The 24,145-nt window shown below is 50.5% G+C and overlaps 1 protein-coding gene across 1 annotated transcript; it reads right to left on the bottom strand.

The window, feature by feature from the left end:
• Nucleotides 1–8,897: 8,897 nt before the first annotated feature.
• On the bottom strand, nucleotides 8,898–23,451 carry Slc27a4 (solute carrier family 27 member 4). Its single transcript, XM_027423112.2, has 13 exons — nucleotides 23,166–23,451; nucleotides 21,593–21,759; nucleotides 19,471–19,865; nucleotides 18,063–18,221; nucleotides 16,390–16,459; nucleotides 16,197–16,288; nucleotides 14,744–14,853; nucleotides 14,318–14,527; nucleotides 14,019–14,145; nucleotides 13,115–13,252; nucleotides 12,759–12,923; nucleotides 12,541–12,687; nucleotides 8,898–9,770 (listed from the first exon to the last, which is right to left on the bottom strand). The coding sequence occupies exons 2-13, from the start codon at nucleotides 21,751–21,753 to the stop codon at nucleotides 9,613–9,615; spliced, it is 1,932 nt and encodes a 643-aa protein (XP_027278913.1). The 5' UTR covers nucleotides 21,754–21,759; nucleotides 23,166–23,451; the 3' UTR covers nucleotides 8,898–9,612.
• Nucleotides 23,452–24,145: the final 694 nt, after the last annotated feature.

The raw sequence follows: 24,145 nt of genomic DNA, 5'->3' as shown, positions 1-24,145 counted from the left end.
GTGGCCTTTGACCACTGTTTTCATCAGCCTTTAAAAATCTATACATTGTACTGCTTTTATCCATTTGCTTCTCACAACTGTTATATAGTTAAAATAGGTTTAGAAGCCACTGTGGTTAGTGGCAAGGGCCTTTCATCCCAGCACTCGGGAAGCAGAGGCAGGCAGGTCTCTGTGAGTTGGAAGCCAGGGCTATGTAGAGAAACCTTGTTTCAAAAATAACAACAAAGTAAAAAAGTAGTGAATTTGAGACCATCCTGTGCTACAATGACACCCTCTCTCAAGACAAAACAGAACAACAAAAAGTTTATCAAAATACCTTTAGTTTTCTATTTTTTGAGAGAGTAGCCCAGGCTGACCTTGAACTTGAAGCAATGTTCCTGCCTTAGCCTGGTAAGTACTGGGATGAAGTGGGATGAAGTTGTGAGCCACCACGCTGCACTCTTACTTAATCTTCAATCTTTTGAACAATGTGACTTGAAAAAACATGACACAACTCCATGAATATAGATAGGTCTTGTTAAAATATTAAATGTTGCTGGAGGTGGTGGCGCACGCCTTTAATCCCAGCACTCAGGAGGCAGAGGCAGGTGGATCTCTGTGAGTTCAAGGCCAGCCCGGTCTACAAGAGCTAGTTCCAGGACAGGCTCCAAAGCCACAGAGAAACCCTGCCTTGAAAAACCAAAAAATAAATAAAATGTTTTCATGCGGTAGTTGCTCAAGTCTTTAATCTCAGAACTCGGGGTAGAGGCAAATGGATCTCTGTGCATTCTGAGTTAGCCTGATCTACATAATGTGTAATGTGTCAGGACAACCACAGAGATCATGTCTGCTGTGCAACAATCTTCTTGTACACTTTAAAGATGTGCTGTTCTCATTGGTTTAATAAAGGGCTAAATGTCCAATAGATAGGCAGGCAGAGGTTCAGCAGGACTTGTGGACAAAAAGAGAGCATGGGAAAGAAGGGAGGAGTCATAGGAGTCACCAGCAAGACTCAGTGGAAGCAGGAGATGAACATGCCATGCTGAAAAAAGGTACGGCACGTGGTAGAGTGCACATAAGAAATATGGGTTGATTTAAGTTGAAAGGGCTAGTTAGTAATGAGTTTAGGCTATCAGGTGAGCATTTATAATTAATAATAAGTCTCTGTGTGGTTGTTTGGGAAGCCAGCTGGTGAGGCAGATCTTACTGATGGGGCAGAAAACTCTGCTTACACCTGTTTCAAAAAATAAAATGTGGGCTTCGCAGTACTATCGTGGCCCACAACTATCTGTAACTCCAGTTCAGAGAGGGCCCTCTTCTGACCCCCAAAAGGCACTAGATATATGGTACACATACATACTGCATACATGCAGGAAAAATACTGGCACATGTAAAATAAAGATATTAAATGTGACTTTCACTCAGGAAGCTCCCACAGACACACACCCTCTCTCTCTCCTTCTCTCTCTCTTTGAGACAGACTATTTCTATGAAGATCTGATTGTAAAACCAAAGTTACACTCACCACGTACACTAAGTTAGCCTCAAACTCAGATATCCACCACCTCTGCCTCCCGAGTGCTGGGATTAAAGGCGTGCACCACCAACGCCTGGCTGAACTCCTTTTCTTTTAAAGATTTTATTATATATACAACATTCTGCTTCCATGTATGTCTGCACACAAGAAGAGGGCACCAGATCTCATAACGTATCGTTGTGAGCCACCATGTGGTTGCTGGGAATTGAACTCAGGACCTTTGGAAGAACAGTCAGTGCTCTTAACCTCTGAGCCACTTCTCCAGCCCCCTTCCTCTGAACTCTTATGTTTCAAGTTATATTAAAGAAGTTTTTATGGATTTTTATTTTATAATTATACTTTTATTACGTGTGTGTGTGTGTGTGTTCCTGTGTATGCCATAGCCTGTGTGGAGGTCAGGTGACGATTTCCATTCTGCCTTGAGGGTCCCATGTGTTGAACTCAGGACAACAGCTACTGAGCAATCATCTTTTGTTTTTGTTTTTGTTTTTTGTTTTTTGTTTTTTGAGACAGGGTTTCTCTGTGTAGCTTTGGAGGCTGTCCTGGAACTCGCTAGGAAGACCAGACTGGTCTCGAACTCAGAGATCCACCTGCCTCTGCTTCCCGAATGCTGGGATTAAAGGCGTGCACCACTAATGCCTGGCAGTTTTTCTTTTTTGAATTATTTTTCTTCTGGGATTACAGGTGTCTGCACCATCATGCTAAATAAAGTTAATGTTTGGTTACCTTTTCACTTCAGTGCTAGGGATTGAACCTGGGTCCCATGCATGCTAGGTAAGTGTTCTAATACTGCACTTCATCCCCACCCTCTTTCTAATTCGTGTGTAGGTTAATCTCATGTTCTTCCTTGTCCGTTTTAGTTATTTCTGAGTCAGGATCACACTATGTAGCCCTTGTCCTTGTCTTCAATGTGTAGAGCAGGTTGGTTCAAAGTCACAGAGATTTCTACCTGTCTCTGGCTTCCAAGTGCTGGGATTCAAGGCTTGGATTAGGTTCTAAACCTGGCCCTTCCCTCCAGGTTGATTGATTGATTCATCAGTTTTTTGAGACAGGGTTACTCTTGTAGCCCCAGCTGTCCTGGAAGTTGCTCTTATAGACCAGGCTGGCATCAAACTCACAGAGATGTGCCTGCCTCTGCCTTCCATGTGCTGGATTTAAAGATGTGTTCCACCACTGCCCAGCCTATAGAATAAATCTAAAAAAAAAAAAAAAAAAAAAATGTATTGAGGAAAACTCTCTCCTGTAGGGGGAGGGGGAGTTCCAAGGGGGAAATCCCAAACCTTGATTTTTTTTTTTTTTTTTTTCAGCCAAGCTCTCTCACTGGGACTCAGGGTTTACAGATTAGGGTAGGCTGACTAGCCCGAGCCCCAGGGATCCCCTTGTTTCCCACCTCCCCAGCACTGGAGTTGCAGACTGAGTTATCTCCTCAGCCTTTCTACTGTTTTTGGTTTTAGATTTTTTTGTGTTTGAGAATGTTCTTGTACATTCATGTGGATACCCACTGAGACCAGAAGAGGGCATCGGATCCCCGGGAGCTGGAGTTAGACTTTCATGAGCCTTGATTTGGGTGCTAGGGACTCAACTCTGGTTCTCTGAAAAAGCTGCAAGTGCTCAACCACTGGGCCATCTTTCCAGCCCCTAAAATAATTTCTTAGCAAATTCCAGCTTTCTTTCATACTAACTAGTCCTGAAATTACTTTCTGTAGTATAAATAGAAAATCCAGGGCCAATTCCCAGCATCCGCAGCAGTTCACAACTGTCTGACTGTAATTCCAGTTCCAGGGGATCTGACCCTCCCACAGACTTGTGTTCGGGCAAAGCACCAGTGCACATTAAAAAAAAAAAAAAAAGAGAGAGAGAGAGAGACTGGTTGCTATTCTAGAGGCCCATCATACATCATATGGCAGTTCACGACCTCCTTTAAATCCAGTTCTGGGAAATAACAATGCCCTCTTAAGTTCTCAAGACAAATAAAAACATATTAAAAACAAACAACTGGGGATGCTGGTGGAGTGCTGACCTAGCTCAAAGTTCTGGGTTCAATCCCTAGAACCCATTAACTGGGTGTGGTGGTGCTCATCTGTCACCCCATCAGTCCTGATGGGATGGTACTTGGTGAGTTCATGCTTCACCTGAACGGAAGTCCCAGCAAAGAACTCCTAGGGCCGGCAGCAGTGAGCTTCCTTTTCTGCTGCCACTTTTCATCCAAGCTTAACCCATCAGAAACAATACGGGTTCAGCTTCAGCTTCGTGTTGCCTCAAAGGGCGTTTACTGAGCTCTGCCATGCCCAGGTCCACCTGCTTTACGGATAGAATGGGCGTCAGGTACTCCCCATTTTTCAGATGACAAAACTGAGTCCCAGAAGGCTGTGCCTTTGGAATCCTGTCCCTCACTGCTGCTCACTTAAGGCCTGAGTCTCAACCAAATAACTTTCCCCACGTATCCCGTGCAATAGAGGGTCTGGGGCCCCAGTCCGCCAGCCAGGGTGTCGGCCTCCATCCTCTCTGAAGCTCCGAGGGAGACAATGGCGGGGTCGCGGGAGGAGGCGAGGGCCCGAGTGCCCCCCTGCCCGCCGCCCTTTGTCTTCCCGCCTGCCCCCTCGCGCGCCCCGGGAGGCTGGGAGGCGCCTCTCGCAGGCTTCCTCCTCCCATTCTTGTGCTAATTGGGTGTCAAGCTGAGATCAGTGAGAAAGAAATCCGCCCTGGCTGGGGTTAAACTGCCGCCAAAGACGAGGGCTGAGCCCAGAATATGATTAGGCCAGGAGGAAGCCGCAGCCCGGGGGAGGGGTGGCTGTGCTTTCAGGCCCCTTTGAAAGTTACTGGATCGCCCCCCGCCCTTGCCACCGCCGCCTCTATGGGCCTTAGGAAGGTATTTAACCTTCTTCCTAGGAATTGAAAGCGATAGCTACACTGGCCTGGGCAGCCACTTGCCTGTTCCGAGCGCTGCCGGACCTCCAAGGGTGCAGGAGGCTGGCTCCTTCCAGCAGCGCCCGGTGGGTGGGTGTGCTCCTGGCTGCGTGCAGTCTGTGTGTGTGTGTGTGTGTGTGTGTGTGTGTGTGTGTGTGTGTGTGTGTGTGTGTGTGCAGTCTGTGTGTGTGTGTGTGTGTGTGCAGTCTGTGTGTGTGTGTGTGTGTGCAGTCTGTGTGTGCAGTCTGTGTGTGTGTGTGTGTAAGCGTGCGGCGTGTGTGTGTGTGTGTGTGCAGTCTGTGTGTGTGTGTGTGTGCAGTGTTGTGTGTGTGTGTGTGTGTGTGTGTGTGTGTGTAAGCGTGCGTGCGTGCGTGCGTGTGTGTATTCCCGGCTCTGTGGTGTTTGGAGAAGTTTTACCAGTTCCAGCCTCCAGTCCCTCGTGTGTGTGTGTGTGTGTGTGTGTGTGTGTGTGTGTAAGCGTGCGTGCGTGCGTGTGTGTATTCCCGGCTCTGTGGTGTTTGGAGAAGTTTTACCAGTTCCAGCCTCCAGTCCCTCATCGGTGGAATGAGGATAAAATCGTACCTGTTCAGTGCTTAGTGGCCAGTAACAAGTCTATATGAAAGTGGTCAACCTCCAAGGGAGCTCCGGTCTCAGGAAACTTGAAGTGCCATCAGGAAGGGTTCACTGCTCACACCTTTCAGCACTAACCCCTTCCCCCAACATTGCAGCTCCTTTTCCTGTTTTTATTAGTAAGATTTATTTTTATTATTTTTAATTGTATGTCTTTGTGTGAGTGCAGTGCCTGCAGGGCCCAGAAGAGGGGATCAGATCCCCTGGAACTGACGTTAACAGACAGTATTGAGCCACAAGATGCAGGTGCTGGGAACTGAACTCATGTCCTTTGCAAGAGCAGCAAGTTCTTTTTAGCCACCGAAGCATCTTTCCAGCTCCCCCTCACCCCCCCCACTGCTCTTCTTTTGTGTGTGGGGGGGTTCAAGACAAGGGTTTCTCTGTGTATCAGTTCTGGCCGTCCTGGAACTTTGTAGACCAGACTGACCTTGAACTCACAGAGATCCACCTGCCTCTGCCTCCCAAGTGCTGGGATTTAAGGCATGAGCCACCACTGTAAGGATTCAGGCTTAATGCTGGCCTGCCCCTGTCGTCTGGCAGAATACATTCAGGCAGTACTCTGGTCAGCCCAGGGTTCCATGAGTACTAGTCTGCTGGCAGGTGCAGCAGACTCCCCCCCCCCACCCCCGCCCACTTACGCTCTTGCTGTCATTCTGCTCTTTCAACCTCTTACTCTTCTTTCTGCTCTCTTTCTGCTCCTATCTCCCTCTTCTCTTCTCCGTGTCTCTTTACATCTTTTCTCTTTCCTTCCCCCTCCTTCCCCTTTCTAATAAAACTTCTCACTTAAGCTCTGTCTGCTTGGCATGTTTGTCCACCACCTTGGTCACCCTCGGCGGCCATGGAATCCGCCATGGTCCCCTACGCAGGACCCCTTTCCAGCTTTATCCTAACATGAAATGAACAACCACCACCTGGCCCCCTCCCCTACTTTTGTCAGTGCCTCACTGTGTAGCCCCCTTGGTGGCCTGAAACTCACCATGTAGACCAGGGTGGCTTGAAGTCACAGAGATGTACCTGCCTCTGCTTCCCAAGTGCTGGGATCAAGGTGTGCAGAACCATGGCCAGCTGGTCTGTTTCTTCTGTAGGCCTTGACCTAGTCTGCCTGGCATGCTCCCTTGAAAGGTCTCCTGTTGCCCAGCTGTAGTGGCACAGGACTCATATTGCCAGCGAAGGGAGAACATCTTAAAAACAAAACGAATCAGTGCACATCCGTGCCCCGGGGTGCACCTCCTTTGGTCCATCTCCTAGCAGCTGCCACCGCGGCACTCCAAGAAGGTGGATATGGGGCCTCAATCTTGTTTCCAGGGCAGCTTTTAGAATCCGAGCAGGTGAACAGACATGTGCTCTGCAACTGTAAAGTACTTGATAAATGTGAGGAACTGCCCCCAAATCAGTAGCTATTGCTAGTTAACTTTACAAGCATGTGTTGAGCAACCACAGTACAATGTGTATGGAACTCACACCGCACGGTCCTTGACCAGATACAGGTGCAAAAGAGGCCAGGCCCTCAAGCAGGAGTCCTACTGTGGGAGTAGGAAGAAAACAGCTTTGTCTGGGGTGTTTTGATTACATTATTTATTATTTTCCCTCCCTCTGTGTGTGTGTGTGTGTGTGTGTGTGTGTGTGTGTGTGTGTGTGTGTGATGGGCAACCTATAGAGTCAACTCTTTCTTTTTACCATGTAGGTACTACAGATCAAACCAAAGTTGTTAAGCTTGGAAGCAGACATTTTTAACCTGCTTTACCATCTCACCAGTCAGTTTTGTTTGTTTTTGAGATAGAGCCTCATTATGTAACCCTGGCTGTCCTGGGAGTTTCTTTGTAGACCAGGCTGACCTTGGACTAACAGAGATGCACTAGAGCGCTAGGATTAAAGACATTCACTACCTGCCCAGCTATTTTTATTTTTATTTGTGTTTTGCCTGCATGCATGTATGTATGTGCAGCGCCCAAGAAAGCCAGAAGGTGTAGGATCTACTGGAACTGAACCCAGGTACCTTGTTTATTTCTGAAATAGAGTTTCATTCTGTAGCCTGGCCTGGTGTCATAAAAATTATTCTCACCACAGCCTCCTCAGTGGTGGGGTTACAGGAATGGGCCACCATCAGGCCTGGCTTCCAGGATGAAAATCTTTCTTGTTTTTTTCCAGACAAGGTCTCTCTGTGTGGCCCTGGATGTCCTGGAATTCACTCTGTAGATTAGGCTATCTTTGAACTCAGAGATCCACCTGCCTCTGCCTCCTGAATGCTAGGATTAAAGGCGTGTACCACCACCACCCAATCAGCACATTTTCATTTTTAATTTTATGCATGTATATCTGTACACTGTATGTGTGCAGTTTGCAAAGGCCAGAACAGGGCATCCAAGTCCCAGGAACTGAAGTTGCAGATGTTGGGAAACAAACTGGGTCCTCTGGAGAGCAGCTAGTACTCTTTATTAATCACTGGGCCATTGCTCCAGCACCTAGTATGAGATCTTAACATCTGAAACGGGGTTTCTTTTCATCAAGCCTAAGACCTTGGAAGCCTAAAAGTCCTCAGAGACCATTCTTGGGACTCAGTGTCACACCAGTTCTGTGATCAGGCCAGAAGCACATCCCCTCCTCCTGCTTCCTTGGCTGGGCACTGAAGTCCAGGCATATAAATCTGAGCCCCTTGCTCCCTCTGCTGGCCATCTTTATCATGACACCTAGCCTTGCTTCACACCTGCCCGTGTCTCTGGCCTCCTTATTTGGTTTGGTCAGATGTACCTCGAGAGTACCTCCCACGCAAACACCTCCCCCTCTTCCCCCAGGCACCTGGATTTCTTTCTTAGCCTGGCCACCGAGCCTCTGAACTGTCAGCTGCTGGTCCAGGGTGTGGCCCACAGCAGGTTCCACAGGTTTGTGCAGAATGGCACAAATAGCAGAGTGGTGTAGAAAAGAATACAGGCTGGGGTTTGTACTCCAGCTCCCACTACCTGTGTAACACTGGCTCCTGAGTGACTCAGAATTGAAATGCTCTGGTTCTTTTCTTGAATAGTCCATTTATAAAACCTGCCTTACCAGGCGGTGGTGGTACACACCTTTAATCCCAGCACTCAAGAGGCAGAGGCATGTGGATCTCTGTGAGTTCGAGGCCAGTGTGGTTTACAGAGTGAGTTCCAGGACAGGCTCCAAAACTACAGAGAAACTCTATCTCCAAAACTAAACAAACAAAAAACCCAGCCTCAAGACCCCATTTGGCTTCTAGCACCCACCGCCTGTAATTCCAGCTCCTGGGGGTTGAGGCCCATGGCCTCATGTTTGCAGAAGGCAGAGTCATGTGTACATAACCATTCATGTTATTAAAAAACAACAAAAACCCTCCTCAAGCCAGGCACGTGCCTTTCACTGCAGCACTTGGGATGCTGTTCAAGTTCAAAGTTATCCTCAACTACACACCAAGCTCAGTGCCTGCAGGAGGGGTGGGGAGGAAGCAGGGAGTCACTTGGCAAATACCCTCCAATAGCTGAGATGTCCAGCTAATGGGAACAGCAGGGTAAGAGCCTAGGGACAGCTCTGTCCGGGCAACGGCTTTCCTTCAAAGCCCCCAAGTAGCTCCCTGCTTCATAATGGCTCCCCTTATCTTCTGGATCCTCCCAGTTACCCCCATTATTCAGGAGACTGAGTCACTCCCCCAAGCCACATGCATCTTTCAAAGGTCAAGTTCACTTGTTCAACATCCTGTCAGATCTGGTGGCAACTGCTCCTAAGGAGTGACGGGGAGGCAGATCTTTGGGAAGGGACAGGAGTGTGGCAGCTACTGGCCTTATCACAAGTGCTAAGTGAAGGAGCTAGAGGGGCAAGAGGTAGGAGTTAGATAGACTAAGAGGAGTTGAGGCAGAGTTTATTGGCCCCTGAGCCTTTCCCTCATTCCTGCTGCACTCAGTCAGGCTAGAACTGAGGTGGAAAAGGCAACACAGACTCACAGACAGGCAGCAAGGCTGCATCTGAGAGACACAACTCCCCTTCCCCAAGACAAGGACGCAGGGAACCTGGAGAAACAAGGAGTGTGATCATGACTTCTTGTCACGGGCCCGGTGGCCACATGCTGTCCTCCTTTCCCCAGAGATGCAGGCAGGGCCAGGTGACACTTTGGCAGCTCTGGACCAGGATCCTCTGTGGACACCAGATGGCTAGCCACTGTAGTCTCTGGCTACTTGGCTTCCTGAGTCTGAAGGCTTTTGCCTTACTCTCATGTGTAAGCTCCCTTCCTTTTGGAGGGAGCCTGCTGACCCCTCTCCCACTCACTGCCCTGGTGGACTGAAGACATCATCCTAAAGGGGCCTATCAGTAAGCCTGGGGTCCAGAAGACAGAGCGAGGACATAAGACTTTCACAGAAAGCCTCAGCAGGGTTGGGGAGGCGGCAGTGAGTCACTTGGCAGTTTTTTTTGGGGGGAGAGGAGGGAGGAGTCAGCACCTAGGGGTGGAGGTGCGGGCCCTGCTAGCTTTGGTCTGGCATTGCCCAGGACCCCTCTGGGGCAGAAGCTGGGGCTCTGAATCCAGCATACTCTGGCCTTCAGAGGGATGTAGGGGAAAATCACAGCTTCTCCTCGCCTGCCTGGATGCGGGTATAGGCCTCTTGGTCCAGTGCAACATAGCAACCCTTCCGGGCATCCAAATAGAACAGTGGGTCTCTCACAACAGTTGGGTCAAAGCCCTCCTTCCGCAGCTCTGTCTTCTGGAACTTGAAGGTCCCTAGGGAGTAGAGAAGAAAAATTCAGAAAGTATAAGGTAGGGGTCTGAGCTCCTAGAAAGCTGATGGTAAGTGCTGAGAAAGAGAGGTAGGAGAGAAGAAAATGTGTAGAAGGAAGGGGCATAGCTCTTTACAGTCTATAAGGAATGTTCCATCCATCACATAGTGAATTGCTTCTCAAAGCAATCTTGGCACAGTGGTGGGAGGGGAGATTGGACACAGGGACAGCTGTGCTACCCCTGGCCCAATTAGGGAAATTGAGTCCTGAAGAAGGGACACTGTAATGCCTAATATCACTGAATGACAACAAAGTGGAAGCCAGAATCTGGGTTCCCTTTGTTTGAGCTCTGACTGGATGTAAAAGCCTCAATGCCTTGAGGCAGGCGCTTAGCCATATTCTAAGACACATGTTTTCTTCTTTTTTTTTTTTCCTTTCCTTTTCTTTCTTTCTTTTTGGATAGGGTCTCACTAGATAGCCCTGGCTATCCTCCAAAGTCATAGAGATTCCCCTGTCTCTAGCTCTCCAAGGCTGGGATAAACAATGTGCATCACCATGACTGGCTCATTACTCATTTCTGGGCCAAAATCTGCACAGCTACTAAGTGGTAGAGCTAGGCTCTGAATCTGGCCTCATCTCCCTGTATCTGCTGGCCTCTGCAGTGTCTGCTGCTGCTCCCAACAGAAACTCCCCCTCACCAGCCTTCTAACTGGCTCTGAAGCAATGCTGTGGGATTCCTGACTGAATCTAGGCCTCGGAGGCCATTGCCAGTCCTACCCCATGCTCTTGGGAGTACCTTGAGACCAGACAAGCCTTGGGAAGAACAAGAAGCTAGGTGAAAGAGAAAACCACCCCAAGTGAGGCCCCTGGACCAGCACTGCTCACATGTAAGTTAAATAAGATTCCAGTTCCTCAGTCATACTACCTCTATCTCAAATGCTCAATCCTTCCACAGCACTTGCTGCCACCAGTGGACAGTGGAGATGCCCAACATTCCTATCAGGACACAAAGTTCTACTGGACAGGGCTGCAAAAGAGGGCAGCTTTGAGGCAGGCCTTTGCAGCTCTACTAACCCCAAATTACTAACCCATAGAATGGTGACCTTTAGAGACCTTTGCATGTGGCAGCTTCCCTGCTTATTCTGGACAGAAGTCACACCTTCAATCCTCACGAAGTTCAGTCTCAGTTGTGAGACTATGAGGTATCAGTGTCCTTCCCTGTGTCACACTGAAGCCTTGGCCCTTCCTACTGTTTCATGTGCTACATGGGGTACAGGTGTCCATGACCTGGCAGAGACCTCATTGGCCAGAGAAGGCTTGCCATCAGGCAGAAACTGACACATGGGAGGGAGTCAGTACCATGTATTCAAGGCTATGCAGCCAGGGAGGGCTAAGCAATGGGGAGACCCAGGAAGGACCATAAGGAGAACATGGGTGAGTCTAGACAGGAGTCTTTGGCACTTCCCTCCTGACCTAGGGAACTCCTGAGAGCCATCAATACCAATAGGATGTCACTGTTCTATCTACCATGGGTCCACAGCTCCCTCTGGGACAATTCCAACAACCCCTCCCTCGACTTGTCCCTCCTCCTGAGACACCTACAGTCCTCTGCCCTTCTCCACCCAGCAGCTGGAGATCCTGCAGGACATGAAGCTTACTACGCTACTACTCTACTCAAACACTTTGATAGCTTCCTAATGTTTCTAGACTATCCAACTCCCATCGTAGTCAGTAAGATCCTATAGGCTTCTGGCCCTGATGGTCTCTCCTATCTTACCCCATGGCACACTACTCTCAAAGCAACCAGATCTGGGGGTCTCTTTTCCTTTCCTTTCAATTTATTGGTATACTATTTGCCTATATGCTTTAAGGCTTATTTTATTTTCCGTTTGGTTTTTCGAGACAGGGTTTCTCTGTGGCTTTGGAGGCTGTCCTGGAACTAGCTCTGTACACCAGGCTGGTCTCGAACTCACAGAGATACTCTTGCCTCTGCCTCCCGAGTGCTGGGATTAAAGGTGTGTGCCACCAATGCTGAGCTGGCTTATTTTCTTATTACTACTTTTCTGTGGTACTGGGAATCAAATGTAAGGATTCTTGTGTGTTAGACAAGCTCTACCACTGAACTCTGTCCCCATTCTATGCCTTGATCTGAAGTCCATTTTGCTGCATTGTTGTTGTTGAGACAGGGTTTTGCCGGGTATTGGTGGCGCACGCCTTCAATCCCAGCACTTGGGAGGCAGAGGCAGGCGGATCTCTGAGTTCGAGGCCAGCCTGGTCTCCAGAGTGAGTGCCAGGATAGGATCCAAAGCTACACAGAGAAACCCTGTCTCAAAAACCAAAAAAAAAAAAAAAAAAAAAGAGAGAGAGACAGGGTTTTGTGTATTGTATAGCCAAGGCTGGCCTTGAACTCTCCATCCTCTTTTCTCCATTCCAAAGCATAAGGATTACAGGGTGTGTTACCACACCCAACTCATTCCATATATTTGGAATTCCTTTGGAATGTTCCCCCTCGGGTCTACTAGATTCCAAGAACCTAATGTCTAGTCAGACCAGTGTCTAGAAACCACAGTTCAGCAGCCATAGAACTGTGCTCATTCTTAGAGATGCTGAACCTTCTCTGAAGGCTGAGTTTCCTCCACATTTCCATGGGGGTGGGAGGACGACGGTATCTCAGCCCTTGGACAAGGCTGTATGTCAACGTCAGAGATCAGCCAAGTAGCTTATCCTACAGAAAGACCCAGCGCTGGAACCCAGGAGCTGGTAAAGGAGCAGACCTGTTTTGTGCAGCTCAGGCAGAAAGCGCAGGAAGATGGGGCGGGCATACAGAGGCAGCTCCTTTTCCAAGGTCTGTGCAAAGCTCTTCAGGTCACAATTGCTGGTGGAGCTTGCTACAGCAGCCATTCCTGCTCTGCCTTCAGTTCCTGGGAAGGAGGAGCGCACACAGTGAGTGGCAGGCAGTGCCTGACACACCCGCCACCCTCCCCACACCTACCTGGCACCTCCACACCATACACCGCCACATCAGCCATATCCAGCAGGCGGCTGAGTGTGCCCTCCACTTCAGTGGTAGACACATTCTCCCCTTTCCAGCGGAACGTGTCTCCCGTGCGGTCTCGGAAGTATATGTAACCCAGCTCATCCATCACCAGCACATCGCCTAGGGAGGGTACAGTGAGTCAGCCTAGCTCTTTACCCAGGCTGAGCCAAGCTGTTGTCACTGAAGCTCAAGGGTGTGTTCTATTACAGGGACTGGGCTTTGGGGAGTCCAGAGATGTGTTCTCTGAGGCAGTGGAAGCTTCCCTCATCTCTCCCTGTCCCCTCTGGAAGGGTGGCAAAGAGGAGACTCACCAGTGAGGTAGGCTTGGTCCCCCTTCTTGAAGACATCATTAGCAATCTTCTTGTTGTTGGCACCCTGGTTGAGGTAACCATCAAAACGGCGCAGGGGGTCCTTCTGGATAATTCGACCCACCAGCTGGCCCGGTTGGCCTAGGAGGAGAAAGACAGATGTGGTCTCTTCTACCTGTCTGCTTCCACAAAGCACCCTACATCTTGAGCTGACTTAATGCATGCTGCCTGCCACAGAAATGCCTCATTTAAGCTGGGCAGTGATGGCACATGCCTTTAACCCAGCACTCAGGAGGCAGAGGCAGGTGGATCTCTAGGACAGTCAGGGCTATATAGAGAAACCCTGCCTTGAAGAACAAACAAACAAACAAAAACGTCGCATTTGTCTCCCAGATGGAAGGTGGCTCAGAGCCAGGAGCCCATCTGGGCAGTTCTGGTGTACGGGGCCATCAGTGGTGAGGGTCCAAAGAACCATCTAGAAAAGACCAAATAATGCCCACAGACTTAAATCTGAACAATCTGACACCACAGAGCCCTGCTCCTGCCCTGGCTCTCACATTCTTTACCACACATAAGCCTCAGGTCAACCCCTGAGTTAGGTGCTGCCATCAGCCCTGTGTGAAGATGAGGGACTCATGTATGAGGCTGGCTCTAATAAGCCAGAACCAGTCCTAAGTGGCCAGGAATGGGGCTTGTTGGGAAGAAGGTGTGCAAATGGCATGGTGAGAGAATGAAGGTAAAGCGATGGCAACAGAAAGGAGTATTGTGCAGTCTTAGAATAGAGCCACTTGCTCAGAACAGGGTTTGGTTTTTTTGGTTTTTGTTTTGTTTTTTTGTTTTGTTTTTGCTTATCCATACTGGCTGACTACTTCCCCACTTGGATGCTCAATTGCCTCATGGGGCAGACCTGGCTGGCAGGGAATGCAGACACCATCGGGCCCCCGGATCAGTTCCATAGTATCTTCATTGACTCGAACCAACCGGATAGGGTACACAAAAGACAGGATTCGGCTATTGAAGCCACAGGCCCCCACCTGCAAAGGTCAAGACTTGGGTCAGGGCTCCATGGACTCCCCAACAAGACAATGGGGCTCGAGGGACCCTGGTATCCACTCTCATGCTGGAATTCTGCCTAACCCTCTACAAGCCTAGGGCCTTTGTGGTCCATCCCCACAGCAGCCTTATTAGCCCCAATCTGGACCTTACCTGGCTATCAAAGTTGCCCAGGCTACAGTTGCACTCAGTGGCTCCATAGAACTCGGCCACTTGGGGGATGTGGAAACGGCTGGAAAAGTCGGTCCAGATAGACTGCCGAAGGCCGTTGCCCAGTGCCATGCGCACCTTGTGCCGAGACTCAGCCTCACGGGGTGGCTGGTTCAGGAGGTATCGGCAAAGCTCGCCAATGTACTGTACAATCTGAGGTGGGTGTGGTATGAGTCCATGCTTTAGGGGGTGCCCCACTCATCACCTCCCCATCCTTCCAGCCCTCCCCACCTTCCCTCTCTAGGCCTCAGATTTCCCATCTGAACAATAAAAATGTTCCAAACAGTCACAGCTGTTCAATGCCCCCATGTGTGGGTGTCCGGAGGGAGACGGGGGATGGGCTGCTCATGCCTGCCCCTCCTCACTCACTGTGCAGTTGTACTTGATACAGTCATCCCAGAACCGGGAGGCTGAGAACTTCTTCCGGATCACCACAGTCATGCCATGGAGCAGGCACTGGCCGACCCCCACGATGTTTCCTGAAATCAGAGGGGCCTGGAGGTTAAGGAGATATCGAGACCCGGCATGTCTCAGCTCCAAACCACGACAGCCCTGAGGTTCTGCCTGAGTGTGTGTGGGGGGGTGTGGACCTGGAAACTCCTAGCAACCCAGCGGTGGTAAAGACCAAACACAGGCATCTTGTCATCTTTAAAGAGTCTTTTCTTTATTTGCCATCTTTTCGGCTGTTTCTTAACCGTGCTTCCATGACCACGAGGAAACCATTTCTGTTCTCCTCTCCTCCCTGCTCGATCGCTCCTAACCCCCTGTCCTCCTTGTTACTTCTACACCTACCACCTTTGACTAGGTGCAGGCCTATTCAGATGCTTAGGCAAACTAGGAGACATTCCCCACTGTGGCATGTCATTCAATAGCAAATCAGTTGGCATCCACTATTCAATGCAGACAGGAGCTCCTGGTTCCTGGAACCCCCGGAAATTGCTCTCGACAAGGAGATAGGGACCCAACTGCACAGCCACCTCTCATTCAGGCTTGCCTCTTTGAGACAGTCTCATATAGTCCGGGCAGGCCTCAAACTTGCTGTACAGTAGAAGATAGGCCTTAAACTCCTGATCACCCTGCTCCCCCTTCCCAGGTGCTGGATTATAGGGTTTGCCACCACAGCCAGCTTCCAGTCCTACCTCTCGGAGGCCCTACCCCCTGGTCTCCTCCTGTTCTGTCCTACTACACTAACTAGCCACACTTCCCCTCTACCTACCACGTCTGTGGAATCAAGCCCACTTCTTAGGTTGCCCCAAGTCTGCACAGCTGCCATTTAACCAAATATGACTGCTCTTCTATCTGGCATCTGTGTCCTCTAGGAGGTCTTCTCAGCCCCACCACTGGTGTGTGTGTGTGTGTGTGTGTGACACTTGTACTTCCTGCCCCTCCCTTACCTTCACTATGTCATCTCTCCCTGAGTGTCAGGTAGGTCCCCAACAACCCCCTGCCCCCTCTAAACACACAGATATCCTTGAAGTATCTTGGGGTCAGAATGATACTCAAGCTGTCTTCCCTTATGTCCCTATAACCAAGCAGCAACAGCCTGTACAGTAGGACTCTCTGGGGTTACTGGTAAGGGGGTTACTTCTACATGTCTGCAGAAACAGCCTCAACACACAGCAGGCCAGATGCCCCTCGGGACACTGACCCACACCAGGAGTTTCATGTCACCATCAGTGGACAAGAAGAATGCAGTGGAGCCGATGGCCCTGCCTGAATCTGAACCCAGATTTGAGCTTCCATGTTTCTACTGTAAGAGCCTAGAAAAATGGGGCTCCTAAAGACACAGGGTGGGACAGCTAAGGGGCAGGCCCAGGGTTACCTGCTGAGTGGTAGAGGGGGAGACAGTCATAGACAATGTCGTCAGGCCGCATGCGGAATCCATAGTACACCAGGGCAGCCATACGGTAATACCTTCAAGGGCACAGGGTAAAGAGCTCGGTGGGGCCCCTGGAGTGGCAGAAGGAAGCTGTTCAGTCCCATGCACCCTTCCACCCCCGGCACTTGCCCCTTACCTGCTGTGCACCACAATGGCAGCTTTGGGTAGCCCTGTGGTGCCCGATGTGTAGACATAGAAGAGCTTATCTGAAGGGAACAGACAGACATACAGGTCACTGTGAGGCCAGCAAAGGCCAGTGCAGGGGGATGGAAGGTACATGCCCATTAGTACTTCTTCCGACCCTTCTTCCAGAGACCAGCACCTACCCCCTCCCAGGCTGGCCTCATCCTGAGCCAGGTTGGGTGAAGAGCAGTGGCTGAGATGAATACAGAGCATTTTCCCTTGAGGTCCCAGCTGAGTGGGATAGTCAGATGAAGACAAGATACTTCAACATCAAGCCTAAGCATGGGAGCATAGGACTGATGAAACCTGACTGCCTGGCTAGGCTTACAGGAGCAAAGGTCATGGTGCCATGTGGGCTTCTGGAAGGAAAGGATGCCCGTCTCGAGGCTTATTGGCAAGAGGAGTACTGGTTGGGAGTGGTGATGCACAACTTTAATGTACTCCTCTGGAGGCAGAGGTGGGAAGATCTCTGTGAGTTTGAGACATAGACAGCTAAAGGATAGTGAGAAATACATGACAGACACTGTCTCAAAAAATAAGAAACAAAGGCTGGACATACTGACTTTTAATCCCAGCACTTGGAAGGCAGAGGCTCAAATCTCTGTGAGTTCAAGCCCAACCTGGTCTATATACTGAGTTTCAGGGCAGCCAGGGCTATGTAGAGAAACCCTGTCTCAAAAAACAGGAAAAATTAATAAAATAAGGAAACAGGTATTATGGCCACTTTGCATCACTGATGCCTATCCCAAATGGGGGCTGTCACAAGGCTCAGTCATATCAGAGGGAGGGAAGGAAGGAGAGAGGGAGGGAGGGTGGGTGGGTGGGAGGGAGGGAGGAGTGTGTGTGTGTGTGTGTGTGTGTGTTTCTTTGAAGGTCAAGAACTCCACTGGATGATAAAGCAATCACCTCAGACTGTGTGGCACCATCTGTGTGCCAGCCTTGGACAGTATGAGGGTGCCAAAGTGAACCAGCCATGGTCGCTGCCTTCAAGCAGCTTCCAAAAGCATGTAAGAAATAAGAGATAGGAGATGTTTAACAAGGGCAATGACAAGTCACCAAGTCCTTCCTATCAATATCCTAGCCTCAGGGTTGACCTTTAATATGAACTCATAAAGTAGATTGCTACTATCCCCAACTTTATTGCAGTGGGACCTGAGGCTCAGAGGGCAGGTTAGTGCCCTGGTCACACAGGGAAGTAGCAGAGACAGAACAGATAGGGCTCAACAGCCCAAGCTCTGATCCACAGGCAATAAAGTAGGCTCTGAGAATTCAGGAAAGAGTAAAAACAGTGACAGGGCAGGCACCAGTATAGAGGAAGACTCCAGGAAGGCTTTCTGGAGGAGGGGGCAAAGGCAGTTCAGTGCAAGGCTGGGACCTGGCAGAGCCTACACACAACAAGTTGGAAGGATATGTCAAGGCTCTCACATTTACCCTTCTCTCCACCTCAACTGCTGGCTAAGACTCAAAGCACGTTGCAGGGTGCACACAGTCCTACGCATCAGGCATTACCATGGGCTGCTCCACATATCAGACACTGCCCCCTTACCAGTAACCCCAGAGAGTCCATCCTATTTCCAGTGCTGTCTTGGCTCAGGTTAGAACCCTCCAGGATGGTGAGAAACTTACCTGTAAAGCCCTTGTCAGGGTGACTAGGCAGGTGTTTTGGGGCATCTTCTAGTAGAGGGTCCAGATGCTCTGTGTTGGCAGGTACTGTGCTAGGATCCCAGGAACCAGAGCAGAAGAGGCTAAGTGAGGGGTCCAGGCAAGCATGGATCTCAGAAATAGCTACAGAGGAGACAGTGCAGGTCAGCAAGTCAGGAAGCCTTGTGTTCCCAGGACCTCTGTCATGCCATAGTTAAGCATGCTCTCAGAGAAGACTGGCTGCTGTGCGGAAATGGGTAAAACATATTCACTATTGCCAGGACACAATGCCTTACCCATGCCCCTGTTCTCACAGAGCTACCAACATCAATTCCCTACCTCCCTGCCCTCTCCTTTTAAAAAACTGTAGTTATAGATCTGGCCTGATACTGCTATGTAATCTAATCCTCCTGCTTTAGTTTCCTAGTGCTGCAATCATTAGTACTCATCATGCCAGCTACCATCAGCCCATTTTACAGATGAGGAAAGTGAGTGCTAAGGATGGAAGAGATGGCTCTATCTCACACCAAGCTTTTTACCTACTCTAGTATGGCTTTCTGTGGGGGACCAATTAGAGAACAAGAGGAGGTCGTGGCTCCCATTTCCAGGAACACTTCCTCAGGCCTCCTGAAGCTGCACAGACTCTATTTACTCTGGGCATGAGACGATCCGGTCTCATTGGTTCTGCTTTCTCGAACTTTAAATTCTTTTTTCAGTGTTAGGAATGGAACCCAGGACCTTGTACATGCTAGGAAAGAGCTATGTCCTCAGTCTTTCTGGCTTCCCTTTGACTCACCCAAACCTCCCCTCTCCCTCCTTCCTTCTCTACTTGGAGCACCTTAATACTGTTCCTATTACCCCAGGACCACAGCAGTGTGGGCAGAAAGAATAGGTTATGGTCCAGTCAAAGATGAAATCCTAGTCCTGCCATGTAACTGTGTGACTCTGGGTGAATGCCTCATTCCCTCTGAACCTGCCTCATCATCCAAGAACCAAGATAACAACAGCTTTCTCCTCAATCTTAGTGAAGATCAGGGCTGGGCAAAGCACCATGCTCAGCACATTCGGCAATAAATAAAACTCAGGTCTGAGAGGAGAGTAGGGACTGGATTCCTGTTCCCCTTGACAGATGAAGCAGATGGGGTGGGGGTGGGGTGGGGCTAATCTACCCAAGGGCCAGCCAGCACTGGCCACATTGCTGGTGCTTCATAGCAGGGACCTGCTTGAGATTTGTGGTGTTGCAGATAGGGAAACTGAGGATTAGGGAACCTGTTATCCATACAGTCTCACCAGTAACCCCAGCAGGGTCCAGAAGCTCTGATGCCCAGAGACTCACATGACCTCCCCCAGGACTAGAATGCAAGGTCCCATGGGTCTCTCACTCAGAGCTCACCTGAGGCCATCTCGCTGCCAAAGATAAGGGCTCGTGCCTTTGAGGTGTCAAGACAGTGGCGCAGGGCATCACGTCTAAGGTTGGTGTTGATGAGAGCCGCCTCCACGCCCAGCTTGGCCATGCCCAGCCACAAACCCACAAACTCATTACGGTTCTCCATAAAGAGGGCAACTACATTGCCTGAGGCCAGACCCCGGGCCTGCAAGAAGTTGGCCACACTACTGGAGTAGTCATCCAGTTGGCGGAAGGTCCAGTGAGTGTCTGTGCCCTCGAAAATCAGGGCTGTCTTGTCGGGATGACGCCGTACCATTGAGGCAAACAACAAGGGCACTGTCTTCCGCTCCCGAAGGTATCGTCGGACCTTTGCTTTCACCTTCAGGAGCACGATGCCACCACTGTGCAAGAGCAAGGAAGCCATGAGTGCTAAGCCAGGCAGGCTCCTGCTACCTGAGCCCAGGCTGCTGTCCTAACCACTGGAGTCTCAGGAACCAGCTTTCTTTCTTTTTTTCTTTCTTTCTTGCTTTTTTTTTTTTTTTTTTCGAGACAGGGTTTCTCTGTGTAGCTTTGGAGCCTATCCTGACACTCGCTCTGGAGACCAGGCTGGCCTCGAACTCACAGAGATCCGTCTGCCTCTGCCTCCCTAGTGCTGAGATTAAAGGCATGTGCCACCAACGCCCGGCAGGAACCAGCTTTCTAACACTCTCAATTGCCAGCTCCTCCTGGGCTCGGCACAACCTCACTGAGGCCTCAGAGCAACACTAAGAGATCCCACAGTTACTCTCTTAATGCAGGAGGAAAAAGAAACCAGGCTTTCACAGTGCCACAGCTGGCTCAGGGCTTCAGAGGTCGAATGTAACTGAGCCGACAATCCAAAGTCAGGTCTCTCCAGGGTTCAACTCTGGTGTTCCACTCTTTTCTGGTTTTTGTTTGTTTGTTTTGTTTTGTTTTGTTTTGTTTTTTGAGACAGTGTCTATTATGTAGCTCTGGCTGCCCTGGAACTCCTTATGATAGCAGACTGGCCTTGAATTTATTGAGACACAGCTGCCTCTACCTCCAAAATGCTGGGATTAAAGGCATGCACCACCACATCCAGCTCCAGAGTTCCACTCTTATTCTCTTCTGTCTGCTGTTCTGCCAGAAGCCCTCTAGGGCCCAAGCCCGTAGTCTAAACTCCTGATCTGGAGCTTCCCTGCCACAGGAAATCAGAGATGAATGTTTCTCTCTGTATGCAGAGGCACATATCTGTCACATTCATTACCTTGTCCCCTAGGTCTTCTCCAAGCTGGGTACAGGGAAAATGTCCCATCCCACCAACCTCTTGCTTCTATGTCTTTGCCTGTGTTGGGTCCTCTGGCTGTGCATTGTCCTCCCCCTGCCTCTCACACAGAACCTTTCACGACAGTCCTTTCCTTCCAGAGACCTCCTGGATTCTTGGCCTAAGTTCCTTGCCTGAGGCCCTCTCCCCGAATCCCACGCTCCCACAGCTCCTGTAGGGCCACTTGATACCTCCTTTTATAGGCAGCCTAGACTGACAAACACTGAGCTTCATGCTCTAGGTGAGGCTCCCTGTTCCAGGCACTGCAACACAGGAGTGAGCAAGCCTGCCAGGGTCTCTGCAGCATGGCACTGCCAGTGTAGGGAGTTACTCCCTTTCTTACCTCCTGACTAGCAGATGGAGTCTGCCTTCTTCCTTTCTGGGTCTCAGAGCCAGCCTAGCTCCTGGCATTAGAGCAGCTAGCAGCAATTTCTTCCAGACAGCTAACTCAGGGCCTGTGCTAACATCCAGGCTGTGCCAACCAGAGGAAAAGTCCTTTCCCATTGGGGGCCTTCTTCACCTTCCCATAAGCCAGTGTCCTCGGGGCTCCTCACAGACATCTCTTCAACAAACCTGCTCTATGTATGTCCCAGCTTCCCAAACCTGCCCCAGGTCAAGGAGTCTCACATTTAGGTGTTTCCCTGGGAGACTTTGACCTTGGAGATGGATGTCCCAGGTATGACTGCCAGGAGAAGGGCATAAAGAAGCAACTCTTCCTTTGTGAACCAGCTGTCTTATTCGGGTGGGAATAATAGCTGGGAAAGCCCAGCAGTTGAGACCCCAAGAAGGGCTAGACATGGTACTCACAAGATATCTCTCCTGACAGTCTTGATGAAGACCCGGATGAAGCGCCAGCCGCCAGATCCCAAGTACAGGAGCAACAGGGAGAATCCCACCTGGGTCCAGGGCAGTTTCAGCACCAGCTTGGAAAACAGTAGCGCCCCCACCAGAGATGCCCCAAGCAGCATTGTGACCTGCAGGTACAAGGTGGTCAGTACACTCAGATGACTATTTCCTTAGAGGCCTCTACCTCCTGACAGAGCAGCTACTTCAGTATGATCCCAAAAGGTCAACCTATGGGGACTGCTTAGTCACCTCAAAAGGAGTGGCTTAGAATGAGGTTCAAGGCTTTGGTTCTATGCCAAGCTGGAAGGCATTGAGGTAAAAAGCTCCAGGGTTAGCCTGGCAGTGGTGGCACATGCATTTAATCCCATACTTAGGAGGCAGAGGCAGGCGGATCTCTGAGTTTGAGGCCAGCCTGGTCTAAAGAGTGAGTTCCAGGATAGCCAGAGGAGCTGTTACACAGAGAAACCCTGTCTCAATAAAAAACAAACAAACCCCAAACAGGTCCGGGATTAAGAAGAAAGAGGATGGTCTAGCTTCTAGTTCTATCTTCTGCCACTTTGTCAAGAGACCTTGGGCTAGCCCCTTTCCTACTTCAGGTCCCAGCACTCTGCTCTATGCACTGAGTTAGTAAGACTTGTTCTTGGAACCTATCCACTCACCTATATTCAAATACCCTAACCAAGATGGCTGGGAGGTGGGCACTGATATAAGTTCCTTTGGCTTGACTCCTCTCCCAGGGACTCCAGGAGGTTCTGGAGATGACAACACCCAAAAGGGCAGCTTCCTGGGAAGGGTGCCCTGCACAATCTCTGCCCACGGACTCAAGCGTTGTGCCTCTATTGGTCCATAGAGGGCGAGCCAGCAAATGGGTTAGAAGCTGAAGGGGCCTGAGAGGTGACAGCCCGGGGGTATGGTGGAAGATGACTGTCGGAAAGCACAATACTCACCTACACCCACACACTCAGCAAGCCACTCAGATGACTCTTTGGGGACTAGCGCTGAGGGGAAGGGGAAAGGCTGTGTTGAAGCAATGGGCAGAGATTAAGCCCAGGCTCCATTCCTGCTTCTTCATGAACTTGGTCAAGGGGACGGCTAATGGATCGCTTTCCTTAGGGTTTTCCTTTTCTTGGGAAGAACCGAAGGTCAACGATATGAAGTAGCTCAAATATCTCTAAGCTAAGCAGAGACCTGGACCACAGGGAATCCCTTTTGAAAGAAACCATCTTTTGGAGAAATGCATTAAGCCAGGGGTGGAAGAACTAATGCAGGATCGCCAAGATCCTTAGCCCTCTGACCTGCCATAGCCACTCAGAAAAGAGGCTACAAGCCGGTCCAAGACCCCTGAAAGAGGAGATAGGCCAGAAGGGGATGCCGCGGACCGACTTGCCCCTTTAGATAGCCAGGACATCAGAGCACAGGTCTGGGAGACAGAGAGGGAGGGCGCGCCCCTCAGCCCCAACCAATACCGCCGTCTCCCCCTGCTCGGCCTGGCATGTTCCCCCGCTCAGAAAGCCGCCGTCCCCGCTTGGCTCACCCGGCTGCGGCTGCGCGGCGCGGCGCCCGGTCAGGATGCGGCCCGGTTGCGGCAGCGGAGTGCGGAGCGCTGGGGGCATCGGCCGCCCCGGGGCGCACACAGCCGAGCCTCAGCACGCCTGGACCGCTCCGCGCCCTCGTAGGGTCTGTACCTCCGCCGCACTTCACCCCCGCCCACCTCCCGCACCCGCACCAGCAGTGCCGGCCCGCAGCACCGCCTTCCGCCCCGTCCCCGCAGAGGGCGAGACTCAAAGCTCTTGCGGCTCAGCACAACCCAGCCCCAGCCTCAGCGCGCCCGACACCGCCCAGCCCCGCCAGCCCTGCGCGCGCCACTGCCTCCGCTGCGCCGCGGCCCTCTGGGAGTGGTAAGCCGAGCTGAGTGGCATGCTGGGAATTGTAGTCCGAATAGCCTTGTTGCTTTAGATGCTTTGGTCATGGGGTGTGAAGATCTGCCACTTGGGTCTTCCCTGTCTTCAATTTCCCGAAACAGAGGACCCAGTGAGAATATACCTGCCCACATGGGCATTGGAGAATCCTCACTCAGAGTTGTTTGTTTTTTACATTTGTTTGCTTATATGTGTGTGTATGGACGCCTGTGCCAAAGTCCTTGTGTGGTCAGAGGACAACTTGGGGGAGTTGATTCTGTTCTTACACCATGTAGGCTCCAGGTACCAAATCAGGCATGGCCCTCAGGAATGCAAACGCGTACCTTCCCTGAACTACATTGCCAGTCCTGTTTATTTTGTGAAATGGGGTCTCACTCTGTATTCACACCATCCAGGAATGTACTGCAATCTAATTCAGCCCTGGGATTACAGGCATGGGCTACTACACTTGTCTTGAAATAGAATTTAACAAATACTCAACACCACTCACTGAAAGAAAAGGCTGGATTCTGGCAGAGGTGAGCCTTCACAAACCCAGATTGTGGACTCTGGCAGAATACATAGGACCCTGAGCTTCTAGCCCAACCCAGAGGGC

The sequence above is a fragment of the Cricetulus griseus genome, chromosome 6 (genome assembly GCF_003668045.3).
Source record: "Cricetulus griseus strain 17A/GY chromosome 6, alternate assembly CriGri-PICRH-1.0, whole genome shotgun sequence".
In the NCBI taxonomy this organism is placed as follows: domain Eukaryota; kingdom Metazoa; phylum Chordata; class Mammalia; order Rodentia; family Cricetidae; genus Cricetulus; species Cricetulus griseus.
Note: the sequence above shows the minus strand (reverse complement) of the source record. Positions and strands in the feature narration are given on the sequence as shown.

Bases quoted from the DNA above. Each gene is read 5' to 3' on its own strand.
- Slc27a4 (XM_027423112.2), bottom strand. From the start codon at position 21,753: ATGCTGCTTGGGGCATCTCTGGTGGGGGCGCTACTGTTTTCCAAGCTG. The intron at 14,854-16,196 runs GTAACCCTGGGC...CTCTGATTTCAG, and splicing joins CCCCCTCTACCACTCAGCAG to GAAACATCGTGGGGGTCGGC. The intron at 14,146-14,317 runs GTAAGGTCCAGA...TGACCTTTGCAG, and splicing joins TGGGCAACTTTGATAGCCAG to GTGGGGGCCTGTGGCTTCAA.